This window comes from Stenella coeruleoalba (assembly GCF_951394435.1).
Source record: "Stenella coeruleoalba genome assembly, chromosome: 7".
NCBI classification, from domain to species: Eukaryota; Metazoa; Chordata; class Mammalia; order Artiodactyla; family Delphinidae; genus Stenella; species Stenella coeruleoalba.
Genome location: NC_137153.1, coordinates 58,243,482 through 58,258,123, shown reverse-complemented (window position 1 = coordinate 58,258,123; position 14,642 = coordinate 58,243,482). Strand labels below are relative to the sequence as shown.

The 14,642-nt window shown below is 34.6% G+C and overlaps 1 protein-coding gene across 7 annotated transcripts in view; it reads left to right on the top strand.

Annotated features, from left to right (window-relative positions):
* The window catches only part of CCDC171 (coiled-coil domain containing 171), a 358,505-nt gene that overhangs the window by 187,483 nt on the left and 156,380 nt on the right, over positions 1 to 14,642 (top strand). For all 7 annotated transcript variants that reach the window (XM_079927995.1, XM_079927997.1, XM_079927993.1 and 4 more), the window contains 2 exons: positions 13,272 to 13,498; positions 13,986 to 14,168. In XM_079927995.1, coding sequence (XP_079784121.1) covers positions 13,272 to 13,498; positions 13,986 to 14,168 — 410 coding nt within the window. The remainder of the gene's footprint in view (positions 1 to 13,271; positions 13,499 to 13,985; positions 14,169 to 14,642) is intronic.

The window sequence follows — 14,642 nt, the reverse complement described above, 5'->3', positions numbered from 1 at the left end:
AGTGATTATCAACAGATAAGGGTAATAAATGTAAAGCCATAACAGTTTATACAGTCATGTTGAGTTTATAGTTTAAGTGTCTGAAAAATCTAAATAGGTAATCATTGTGTAGTAGAAAGAGCATTGCTTTGAACAAGACAGACTTGATATTATATTCAGCATTGCTAGTTATTAGTTGTGTGAAATTGGGCAAGTTACTTAACTTTACTGGGCCTCACACTCTTTTCCCATAAATGAAGATGGTATCGTCTTCCCCATTGTTATGAGGAAATAATGAGATAATGCTTGTTGAATATTTTGTACGGTATCTGGTACATAGTGGGTGCTAAAAAATATTGTTGTTCCCTTACCACCCATCTCACCATGAAAGTAGCATTTAGCATTAATGAACATGAATACACACACGCCTACCTGTATACATTTTTAGACTACTAATGATTAATTTTCTGTTCTAAAATTGCTAAATTGCTGTAGAGTGGAGGCAACATAGTGTAGGCTTAAGCAGGTATTCTGCCTGACTTTGAATACTGACTCTGATGCTAGCCACATGACATGGGCAAGTTATTTAAACTCTGTTTCCCAGTTTCTTTATTTGTAGAGTGGGAATAGTAAGTTTTACCTAGCTCAGAGTTTAGAGGACTAAATGAGTTCATTTGTAAAGTGCTTAGAATGCCTTTGTTTACTCTTTCACATACTTTTCTTAGTTCAGATATCGGTCTTCATTAAAATTTATTGCATTAACTGAATAATAATGAAGAAATTTTATAAAAATTTAGAGTAAATAAAATGAAAATACATTAGTTTATCTTAAAATTTCAAGACCATTTACATGTCTCATACAGCTCCAACTTGTTAAAACATGGTTCTGTTATAAATTAGTATACGTATAAAGATCAGGAAGAAATTTCTTCCTCTGAATATAATGACATTGGATGTGTGGGGGCATCACAGGTTTTCTTTCTTTGTACCTAATAGAAGACCCCCACTTAGAGCAGCTTATTCATATAAGGTTTTTTTTTTTCCTCCCAAATAGTAAGTCTGGAGGTAGGTAGAAATCCAGACTATGTCTTTCTGCTAAGCCATTAGCATCTTCGTGTTTATGCCTCCTAGTTTTAAGCTGGTCACTCTACTTTTAGGCATCAGGATTGTATTTGTGCAGGAAGGAGAAGGGAGGGACACAATGTGAAGACATTCATACATTGCTGGTGAGAATAAAAAATGTTATAGCTGCTTTGGGAAAAAGTGGCATTTCCTCAAAATATTAAACATAGAGTTATCATTTGAACAAGCAATTCCCCTTCTAGGTATATATCCAAGAGAAATGAAAACATATATGTACAAAAACTTGTGCATGAATGTTTACTGCAGCATAATGCATAGTCAAGAAATGGAAACAAACTCAAATGTCCATCAACTGATAAATGGGTAATGGACAGATATCCAAACAATAAAATATAATTGGGCCATAAAGAGTAATGAAGTACTGATGCTTGCTACAACATGGATGAACCATGAAAGCCATATGCTACATCACAAAAGATTGTATATAATATGATTCCATTTATTTGAAATCACATATCATATTATTCCATTTATTTGGAATATGCAGATTAGGCAAATCTAGAGACAGAAAGTACATTAGGGGCTGCCTAAGGCTGGGGAGGGGTTGGGGTTATGGGAAGTGGCTGCTAATAGATATGGAGTTTCTTTTGGGGGTGACTAAAATTTTATAAAATTGCTTGTGGTGACGACTGCATAACTGTGATTATATTAAAAACCATGGATTTGTACACTTTAAATGGGTAAGTTATATTGTGTGTGAATTATATCTCAACAAAATTGTTAAAAATATGAAGACATGTGTTGCTGAATATATCACTTTATATCAGGAAGGCAAAAGCTTTCCCAAAAGCTTCCCCAGCAGACTTTTGCTGTTGTTTCATTGGCTTGGCCTGAGCTTGTTTCATTGGCCTGAGCTGGGTCATTCACATGATTCTCCCTAGATGACTACCTGGAGATTGACAAAAGAGAAGGAAGAGTTTGTGCATGGAATGAATCAGCTAATCAACATCTGCAGTAGAGAGGATTGTTTTTGTTTGTTCTTTTTTTTCAAATTACTTCTGCTTCTACTACCTCCATTATACAAGAAAACAGGTCAATTCAGAAAACTTGGAAAAGAAATAAATCAGAGAACAATAACAAAACAAAAACAAACGTATTTTCCCATCATATAGGGATAGTTAATGTAAGCATTTTTATGTGTTCTTATGTGTTCTTCCAATCTGTTTTATCCCTCTTTCTCTCTCTATCCATTCACCCTTCCTTCCTCCCTTCATGCCACCTACTCATCCATCCACTAGCAGACTAACAAATGATGTAAATGATATCATAGGCTACATACTCTTTAATATCTTCATTTAAAAATTATTCCAAAATACCCGCAAACTTATGGAAAAGTTGCAAGTAGTTCACAACAGAGAATTCTGTTTCCTGAATGGTCTGAGAGCAGGTTGCTTACTTGATGCCCCATCACTCCCTCATATTATAGCATGTATTTCAAAGACATTCTTCTGCGTAACCAGAGTGCAATGATCAACATCAGGAAACCAACATTGATACATTACTACCATTCAGCCTCCATTCAACTTCCCCTATTTGTCCCAACCACGTCATTTTTAGCAAGAGGATCTGGTTTAGAATTATGTGTTGCATTTAGTCATGTCTCTTTAGTCTTCTTCAGTACGGAAGAGTTCCTCAGTTTTTCCTTGACCATCGTGACCTTGAAGATTACAAGCCAGTTATTTGTAGAATATCCCTTAATTTTGATTTGTTTGTTTCCTCATGGTCAGATTTAGCTTATGCATTTTCAGCAAGAATATCACAGAAGTGATGCTGTGCTTTGCTTATGATAAACTGTCATAGCTATAGTTTAAAAAATATCATACTTTTTGAGGATTTTTCTCTATTTCTGTTAATAATCTTCTAGAGAATGATTGTAATGTCTGGGTAATATATATCAGTTGGGCATTCCTTCATCTGTTTAACCAATTTACAAAAGGAGGTTTTCATCATAGGGCAGGTATCAAGAATACCAGTTCAGCTTTGATTTGCAATTGATTCCTTGTCCCTTGAATCATCTAATACTATGAATAGTATCTTAATTCTTTCAGCCATGTCGGAAATTGAAATGGCAAAATCTTGGGAAAGTCTATTTAGGAAATGTGAAAATTCTGAAATGAAAGAGGATATTTCTTGGAACTCTGATTTTTCTTCTCTGTTCCTTCTGTCTTTTTGAAGAACTTGCTGAAAATTTAAATCATATTACATGTCAGGACTACCTATTGATGGCATCATTATCACTTTTTTCTTTTTATTTACAATATTGTGTTAGTTTCTGGTGTACAGCAAAGTGATTCATATATATATATATAAATAGAATCTTTTTCATATTCTTTTCCATCGTAGTTTATTACAAGATATTGAATATAGTTCCCTGTGCTATACAGTAGGACCTTGTTGCTTACCTAGTTTATCTCTAGTAATCTGTATCTGCTAATCGCAAACTCCTGACTTATCCCTCCCTCCCTTCCCCTTTGGTAACCATAAGTTTGTTTTCTATGTCTGTGAATCTGTTTCTATTTTGTAAATAAGTTCATCTGCATCATATTTTAGATTCTACATATAAGTGATATTGTATGGTATTTGTCTCTCTCTTTCTGACTTACTTCGCTTAGCATGATAATCTCTAGCTCCGTCCATGTTGCTGCAAATGGCATTATCTCATTCATTTTCACTTTTTTCTTTTTAGCTCCAGGAAAACTAGTACATGTATGGCAATAGCAAGTAGTAGCTTTTAATATATTAAATAGTAACTATTGCTTCTCCTATTATCATTGTTCAAAAAAAATCAGTAAATTACTCTTTTGAAAAGTTAGGTGCTTATCTTTTTAGAGTAAGTTCTGAATTATACTATTAACTAATTAGGAGAGAAAGTTTTAAAATTGTCTAGGAGAGAAAATGAAACATGTTGGATATGCAGTAGAATATGGATTAAGAACCTGGATTCTAGATTTGAATCTGGGTTCCAGTGCTTACTATGTGTGTGACATTGGGAAAATCATTTCATCCTTCTTCATCCATCTGTAAAATTTGGCTAAGGGTGGTTCCTAGCTCATAGAGTTATTAGGAGTAAATGTAACTTTCTCAGCCAAGTCCCTTGTATATGTAATTGTCCAATAAATGTTGTGTTATCTCTTTTTTGTGCACTGACATTTCAGTGGAACCTGTATATTAGTTTATCCCTTTTTGTGAAACTGGAAGTTCAATAGTGGTAGCTTGAATTCATTGCTCAGAAAGTGAGGTGTTTGCTAAAGGTAGATGCCACTGCTGCCTTCTTAAACTTTGACGGTGTATTTACAGGCAGTGGGCAAAGACCCCAGTTTCCATGTTTCTCTGTAAATACTGGACAGGTGGCAACCTTCTTGCTTTCATTAAAGTGTTTGCCCACTTGAGATAAATGACCTCTTCCAGGTATCCAAATGGTGTGCCTGCAAGAGATCATTTACCTCAAACAGGGGAGAATGTTACTTCCACTGAAGGGCTGGGATATCAATCATTATAGGAGTGGACTAAGGAACCCTATAGATAGCTGAGCATTTTTATATGACTTGTTCAGACTGAATTTCTCGAGATAGAAACAATTGTGCTGATTTGCTTTGAAATATCTCTGAACAAATACAGGAGTAGATGGTTATGAGTAGAATGTTCATCCATTTTCTTACACATTTACGCATTTCAATTATAATTGAATTTTAATTATCTAGAGGATAGATGACTCAAATATACATGCTCCTGCTATTACTACTCACAGCTTTCTTTCATCGTATACTTTGAGTTAACTTTGTAGAGGTCATAGCAGCTCTTCCAGGTAAAACTCAGAAATCTAGGTTGTATTCGGCACAACACTGAGGTTTCATATTAGGAAGTTCAAAGCAGTAAGTAAAGATACTTGTATTAATAAGTAGTTATTAGTATATATTTGAAAGCTTAAAGGCTTTAGTGAATCCTAACAAAGAATAAAAGATGTGTTACTCCAAGTGTGGTTGTCGACCAGCAGCATCAGCATTAACTGTGGGGTGTTGGAAATGCACAGTCTCAGACTCCATTCCAGAGCTATTCAGCCAGAATCTGCATTTTAACAAGATGATTTATAACCACAGTAAAGTGTGAGAAGAAGTAATTTAGAGAATTTTGTTATACACATAATTTCACTCATATCTGAAATTGAAATAAGTACAATCTGACCGTGGATCATTTTTAGTACTTGAGCTATTAGTGTCTATTTTGAGCCACATTTAACTTACTGACTTTTATTTTGTGACTTTTAAAATTATTATTCTTGCATTTTCCCATATTTTTTCAAACATTTTATTCTGAGAATTTTCAAGCACATGGAAAATGTGAAAGAAGTTTTGTTTTCTAAATTAAAATTTATTTGCCTATCATTCTTAAGAACAATTTTTGAATGAATAATTTATCCTTGGAAGTGTTCATGACTGTGTAAAATTCCAGTGTCACAATTTTCATAGAATATATTTATTTGTTAAAATAATATACAAAATCAAAATTATTTTAAGAAACATATGAGGCTTTAACATATTTTGCAACTTATAAGCAGTTTGTAGAAAACTTTTAAGACCCTTTTCTTAGAAGATTTAGTTGAATATCCAGATACTGTCTAACAAAACGACACAATTATTTTTTAAGATTTTTGTAAAAGAAAAAATTTCCTCTCAGATCTATTCTAAAATAATACATGTATATTTAAAAATATTTTAAACCTCCACCTTGTTCCAGAAAAAAAATTATGACAGCTTACAGGTATTTGTAAAATATCACTGTAAGATAGCTCTTGTAATCTCCCTGAGAGTATGATTAATATTTGTGTCTACTTCTTTCAAGTTGTTTTGTGTGTATTTCAATATGACTGGGTCATTTTATGTACCATTTTTCATTGTTCTTTTTCTCGCACTTATTTTAAATGGCTATAATATTCGTACCATCTCATTGGCTATTGTAATGGTTTCAACGAGTTATTGCATGTTGGCAGTGCTTGGTTTGTCACATATCTTTGTAAAAGCAGCAGTATTGTTCCTCATTTCCTACTCTTTAGCTCGGTATACAAGACCTTTCTTGATCTGATTCTCAGTTTAGCTAAACTGAGCTGCATGTTGTTCCGCAGATATAAGATGCTTTCTTATTTCTCCAAACATACGGAGCAAACCATTAATACTTCTTTTGCTACTAAACCCTAAGAGGAATTTATTACATGGATTATCATATTGAAAATATTGAATAACATTCACATTTTCTATCTTTTTTTTTTTTTTTTTTCCGATACGCGGGCCTCCCACCGCTGCGGCCTCTCCCACCGTGGAGCACAGGCTCTGGACGCGCAGGCCCAGCAGCCATGCCCCACGGGCCCAGTCGCTCCGCGGCACACGAGATCCCCCCGGACCGGGGCACGAACCCGCGCCCCCCGCATCGGCAAGCGGACCCCCAACCACTGCGCCAACAGGGAAGCCCCACAGTTTATATCTTTAAAGGCTACTTCATAGAAGATGCAGAAGTTTTTTTCTTGTTAGTGTTGCTTATGTTTTTCTTCAGTGAAAACTGAGAGCGTATTATGTTATGGTTCTCTGAGTAGAGTAGTCCAGGTATGCAGCTTTCTTATTATTTAAGTTGACGGAGAAGTAGAGGCTGAAGGATATAGTTTTATGATTGTGTAGTATATTCCTTAGATAAGGGATCTCTTAATCTGGGGTTCATAGAACCCTTCTCAAAATGGTCCATGGATAGAATTCAGAGGGGGAGCATCTGTAGACTTGGATGGAAAATAATTGTCTTGTTTCACTAACCATTAATGAACATTTCCTTCAATTATGAATGGTGATGACAGACCATGATAATATTAGCAGCATGGTGACTTATTTACTAATAGAAATTACAGATATTTTCAAGTTGTAATACAGTTGTTGCAGCTATCTTCAGATATTGTTTATGCTCATCTTTGATGATCAGTAATCATGAGGCTCATCACATACATGGTATGTAATCACAGTCTTCTATGTACAGATGGATGCTGGTGCAATGTAGCTGGCCATGTATCAGGACGATTGTACACCTAGTAGTTGTTCATCCATCCAGTTGAGCTTCTATATTCTTCATGTCTGTGTTGCTTTCCAGTATTCCCTAAGTACAAAGTTCTGTGATTTCTTTGAAAGTGCAACCTGCAAGCACCTGGAAACACTTTAGAACTCTTTCAAAAGTGCTACTTAAGTTCCTTCTATCTTTATAGCATCAAATTTGAACCATAGATTCACAATCGTTTTTCTTTCTTACATAAACATATTGAATAAGTTGACCTAGCCAAAGATGAACTCACTGACTTTTGAACAAAAAACTTTCCACAATAGGCTTTCTTTTTTTTTTAATTTTACTTTTTTTTTTTTTTTTTTTGCGGTACGTGAGCCTCTCACTGTTGTGGCCTCTCCTGTTGCGGAGTACAGGCTCTGGACGCGCAGGCTCAGCGGCCATGGCTCACGGGCCCAGCCGCTCCGCGGCATGTGGGATCTTCCCGGACCCGGGCACGAACCCGTGTCCCCTACATCGGCAGGTGGACTCTCAACCACTGCGCCACCAGGGAAGCACCTAAATTTTACGTTTTTATTTAAGTATAGTTGATTTACAATGCTGTGTTATTTTCAAGTGTACAGCAAATTGATTCAGTTTTTTGTATATATATATATATATATTCTTTTCCCTTATAGGTTATTACAAAATACTGAGTGTAGTTCCCTGTGCTATACAGTTGGTCCTTGTTGGTTGTCTATTTTATATATAGTAGTGTGTATATGTTAAGAATTTAAGAGTCTTGGAGTACTCTAGTATTTTTTGAGAGATGCCTACCTATACCTTGTAAAGTGAACTATAGGAACTTTAATTACATTTGCAGCAGTATATATTTGTGGATCAGGATTTTAATCACTTCTAAATATAAAAAAATAAAAATATTTGATGTCCAGCATGACATGTTTGATGCCTTCATAAAGATCACTTCATAGTTCAATATTCTTAGTTTGGCTAAGCAACAACTTTCACTATGCTATGTCTTTTTTTTTTTTGCTGTACACGGGCCTCTCACAGTTGTGGCCTCTCCCGTTGCGGAGCACGGGCTCCGGACGCGCAGGCTCAGTGGCCATGGCTCACGGGCCCAGCCGCTCTGCAGCATGTGGGATCTTCCCAGACCGGGGCACGAACCCGTGTCCCCTGCATCGGCAGGTGGACTCTCAACTACTGCGCCACCAGGGAAGCCCTATGCTATGTCTTTTAAAAAAATTTCAGTCTATATTTTAAATGTATTGTCTTATGCATAATATATTTATAATAAAACTTAAAATAGTTTGAAAACTGCATTTTAATAAAATTTGCTTCCTTTGTAACCCTACATATTTTGACTTAACATGTTTAAAAGTATTATGCTAAGAAGGGGATCCATAGGTTTTACTAGGCTATCGAGGGTATACACGGGACAAAAAATGAGCAAGAACCCCTGCTTTTTTTAAAAAAACCGGATACTATTTATTTATTTATTTATTTATGGCTGTGTTGGTTCTTTGTTGCTGCATGCAGGCTTTTCTCTAGTTACAGTGAGCAGGGGCTACTCTTCCTTGTGGTGCGTGGGCTTCTCATTGTGATGGCTTCTCTTGTTGCGGAGCATGGGCTCCAGGCACACCGGGCTTCAGTAGTTGTGGCACGTGGGCTCTAGAGTGCAGGCTCAGTAGTTGTGGCGCATGGGCTTAGTTGCTCCACGGCATGTGGGATTTTCCCGGACCAGGGTTCGAATCCGTGTCCCCTGCATTGGCAGGTGGATTCTTAACCACTGCACCACCAGGGAAGTCCAAGAACCCCTGCTTTTGATAATCATTCCCCTAAATACCATTTGTCTAAGTCAAGATATGTTTTTGAGTAGTTCTATTATTGGGCATTTGTATCTATAGTATTATTTATAAATAACGCTGATAGAAACAGGAGCTACTGATTCTTAATCAGTGTTATAGATCTCCTCTCCACATTGCCTAACACAGTGCCTTCATGCATATGAGTTGCCCTATAGCTAGCTGTTTAATGAATGAATGAGGAAGACAGTATACAGTGCTTTTTAAAATAGTTTTGTTATTTCTGGAAAAGTGTTTATGCTTTTTTAAAATTATCTAGAGGATAATTAAATTTATGCTTGGTATAAAAACTTCACACAGTATAGAAACCTGCACAGAAGAAATAAAAATCACCCAAAAGGCCATCCCCAATCATTCTTAACACTTTAATGATTTCTACAAATCTCCCAGACATGTGTACCTACAGGTATACATACAAACACACCCAGTTTTATATGAGGGAGTCATACAATCATGCCTCATCATAATTTTTTTTCTACTCACTGGATACTAAATGTCTTTCCATGTCAATAAGGTAGGTGTACGTCATTAATTGTATTTGATCATATACTATTTCATTGTTTATATAGTTTACTCTGAAAATTCCCTGTTGATGGATATTGGCATTTTTTCATATTTTTTTTACTATTTTAATTAATATTATAAAAAACTATGCTGTAATTAACATGTTTGTACATAAAATCATTTTATACTTGTGCAATTATTTCCTTGGCTAAACTCCTCAGAAATGAGTTTGCGTATTTTACGTTTGGAAAGTATTGCCAGTCTGCCTTTTGTAAAAGTTGCTTTGCATTACACTCCTATGAACACTACTGAGAGTTCTGGCTTTCTCATAATGCCTTTGGTGCACGAAGTTTTAACCGTCTTTTTTATTTTTATCAATTTGAAAGGCAAAAGAAACTATATCATTCCTTATTTGTAATTTTGACTGGTTGCAAATCTTTTCATTTGTTCTACACCCATTCATATTCTTTTACACATTGTCTCATTATGTTCATATATGGGTGTGTGTTTGTTTCTTATAGAATTATAAGAACTTGTGTATCACACATATTAGCACTTTGCCATATAGTGTAAATAATTTTTCCAGTTTGTATTTTAATTTTGTTTGTGCATTTTTATATGATTAACATTATTAATCATTTACTTTATAGTTTTTCTTTTGGTGATTTATTTAGAAAGGCTAGCCTCACCGCAGGTGGTGTTGCTCATATTTTAGTCTAGTATTTTTGATTTTTACATTAAATCTTGGATTTTATCTGGAATTATTTTCAGAGAAGTAGTGAGGAAATTAATAATATTTATTTGTGTATGGATGACCAGCTAGCCCCAATACGTTTTAATTCCATCATCTGTCTTTTACCTAGTGAATTAAGATATGCCATTTAGTATATATTTATTATACGTACTTGGATCTATTTCCCGTCTCTCCAGTCAATTCCATTAGTCTTCCTGTCTCTTCTGGTATCAGTATCATACTGCCCTTTTCATGTGTATTTCTTGAAGTTTTAAAATATGGTAAGACATTCTCATTACTTTTTGAAAATAGTATTTTGGGCTTTTTTTCATAGTATTTTTAGTTTCATCTTTAGATAGAACACGGTTTTGAATCTTACCTTAATGATTGGCTCCCAAGTTTGAAAACTGATTCATATTTTCAAATTACAGCTCTTTGAAGCCACAGGCATTTTTTTGCTCAGAAGAGTGCTCAAAGATTGTGATGTGTTGGGGTCACTTGAAAGGAGTTATACATGAAAGGTATAATAGTGAAAGATGCTCCTGGAAAAGTATGCAGGGATCAGATCATGTAGGACCTTATGAGCCATGTTTAAGGAGTTTGAAATTTATTCCCAGATCTGAAGAGACTCACTGAAGCTTAAACAGGGGTTGTGACAAGATCCTATTTGTGTTTTAGAAGTCATTTTTTCTACGGTGGAGGATGGATTGAAGAGGGGAAATGACTGGAGAAGAGTAGGGAGACCCTTGTAAGAACATAGGTGAGACAATGCCATGATCACAGAAAAAATTGAATAGATGGTAGAAATGTGATGTGATTGGATGTGAGGGAGATGGCAAGAAAGATGGAGGTGTCAAGGATGAGAAAATGTTCCCAACTGTCTAGAACTGAGTCGAATTTTAATGCAGTTAACATTACTCGTGATTAACATTTCTAACATTATTATTACCATTAGACATTATTATTATATTCATGACTCACGTTATTATTAAATTAAATAATGACATATTTACATACATATTAATTAAATAATTACTCACTATTCCCTTTTTTTCATTAAAGGCATGTTTCTCAATCTGAGTGTGAGGATTCCATTTTAATAAGAAATCACATTGTAGACTGCTCATCCCACACGATAGTTGTATTTTTAGCAGCAGTTGACTTCTGCAATGTTTCGAAGGACTTTTAATTTTATTACTAACAACATCATAAGCATATATTATTCATGCTACACATTTTTTTAGGGCTAAGTAAAGGTCAAATGGCAATACTGCAGTTGAAAGTGGTGGAACTCTTATAATAACTTTTCAACCTCCCCTCCCCCCTGCCTCAAGATCTGTAATTCACAGGTTTAGAACTACTGGTCGAAACAATTCTCTGTGAATTTGTTTTGAAGATTTTAACCTTAGATGTGCACTATTGCCCCTTCTATTGGAAAAGGTAGTTGCAGACCATAGAGTCCTCTTCTTTCTTGAAAGATATGCTATTAGATAGGGGAAAAGTGATTAACAAATGTATTTAGCATAAACAAGAATTTGTTAAATGTAACAAGTCAAACATTTTAACTAGTCTAGACAAGTTTAGACATGAGGAATTTTAGTGACATTTTTACTCTTCTGTATCATTATACAAATAATTCTACAACTATGTCACTAGAGGATTTTTTTATTCATTTATTTAATATTGAATTAATTGTACTCTATACTGTATAATGTGAAGTATATCGTAAAAATACTTCTTATTCATCAAAGCATAAAATTATGCTTTGTGCTCTTTCTGTAATTCATTGAGAGTAGCAGTCAGTAACTTAGAGTGTATGCCTCTTTCCCACTTGTTAAGAATTCAAAGGAATGCCTCATGGAATTATACTGCCACTTAATTTCACCTCTCAGAGTGGTTAGTGTCTACACAACACATTGCTGTGATATAGTAAAAAACCACTATTTATTAAAATTTGATTATAGTTGACTTTTGCTTCTAAAGGCTCTTTATCTGTGAAAACTTCATTATTTTTGTATTCCTGAAAATTTTCTAGAACAATGAGCTTTTATCTAGCTTACGTGAGATGGTTTTTTCTGACATAGAAAACCACTGATGGTTTATTGGCGTTGACCTTCTCAGTCAGTGCTGCTCTTCAGTGTCGAACCATGTGTTCTTAGAATTGTGGAACATTTTTCTCTTGCATAAAACTGGCCAAATATGCTTTTTGTGCTTATGATATAAAGACAAGATTTAAGCTAACTCCCAACAGCAGAGGTTCTTGAAATGTAGAATGGTATACTACAGAATTTAAAGAGTCTCTCCGTGTTCATCATTTTACGTGGATAGTATCGTAACACAAGTAATGACAGATTAAGACATGCCTAGCAGAGGAAACACTAAATTACATGACTTTTATTAAGGCATAAATAAACCTATTAACCATTATTTGGAATACCAATTAGTAGAAAGAACACTGACAATTTTATTTATCAACATTAAATACAGTTATTAATTACAGACCTGATGAATCTAGCAGTAAGCAGGCCATGTTGGATATGCTGGGACCTTAAGTCCATTATATGAGAGGAATGATTACCAAAATCCTACGGGGAAATGAGTAATTGTAGTTGTAAAATGTTAATTGCCTTGGAATAAGGCAAGTTATATTTTCTTGTCTGAGAATATAAATAGTGTGACATTAAAGTAATAAGCTTCAGTAGTTGTAAATAGAAAATGAATTTGTTAGGTTTTAAAACAAAGAAAGGAGTGATGATGATTTTTTAGTGTCATAGTGTTCAGTATGAATGACATACTGTAAATACATGCAGATTTTCTTTAGATACATTATTTAGTAGGTGGGCTATTTCTTACATAGTGAAAGTTGATATAGGCGGGGACTTCTTGAATGGTTTACTACAGGTGGATGGGAATGATATAACTGAGAAAATATTTTCATTGTGTTGTGACTGGCAGTGTTGTGAAATGAACAAGAGACAATTCTTATTTTTCTGTGCTTTTTTTCTTTTTCTTTGAAGATCCAAATTCCAGAATTTGTGGACATTTGCTTATAGGAGCAGCCAAGAGTTCTTTTGCAAAACTCATGGATAAAATTAATCTGGCAATGGACAGTATACCTTTGCACAGGAGCAGGAGTATTAGATATGTGGAAAAAGATTCCCTGGTTCAGAGGCTGGCCCGTGGACTTCATAAAGTAAACACGCTGGCCCTGAAATACGGTCTATGTGGCCACATGCCCATTTTGGTATGTATGCAATTTCATAGGGATTTTAGGACTTGTAAATTTAATTCCGAATCACATTTATTTGTAGTTTATATTAGTTGTACACGAGTGTATGTAGATTTCTTTTAGATTTCATGTAATAGTTTAATATGATAAATAAAAGAACTTCCAAATAAGTGTCCGTAATATGAAAATACAAAAGTTCTGGCACGAGTTCTGAATTAACTGTTCTGTACGAGTATACTGCAACAGAATTGTGTGAGACATAAACAATTATCTTTTCTGTTTTGTAGCCATCTAGATTATTTCTTTTCTTCATTTTTCATTTCATATAAGGCAAATTATTGGTCACATAAAAAAATAAAGCCTTCACTTTAAGTTTTAGTAAGAGCTGGTATTGTTTTCTGTATAACCTAAGTTACATTTAATTTGGTAAAATGACCATTGCTATGGACTTACTAGTAAATCTGAAGTGACTTTTTGTAAAATTGCTCTTATTTGACAATAGAAAAGCACAGCATCATTACAGAAGCAAATATTTGGATTTACACAAAGACTGCACACAGCAGAAGTGGAGCGCCGCTCACTACGCTTAGAGGTCACAGAACTGAAACGAAATGTGAATGAACTGAAGAAGGAGCTTGACAAAACCCAGGGTCTTCAGATGCAGTTAAATGAAGTTAAGCAGTCAGTAAGTATATATGATTTAAAAACTATGGCTTTGGTGAGCTCTCCTCTGATATAAAATATGTATGATATACATATGTATATAAAATATCACAGGGCAAATATATATGTTTGTTTTCCTTAACTTTTTATTATGTTTCCTTTTTCAAATAATCAAATCCCATTAATAGAATTTCTTTTTCTTTAGAAAAATTCCCTTCTAAAATTCCCCAACAGTAATGTATTATACATTTCAAATTTGCTAAGAGACTAGAACTTAAATGTTCTCACCACAAAAAAGAAGTAATAATTATGTGACTTAATAGAGCTAGCTAGGGCTGCAGTGGTAACTGTTTTGCAAGTTAGAAGTGTATCAAATGAATACATTGTACATCTTAAACTTAAGCAGTGTTGTGTGTCAATTAAATAAAAAGCACAGCATCATTAAAATCATCTCAAAAAACATTGAAAAACAAGATTTATTCCAGATGCTTAAAGG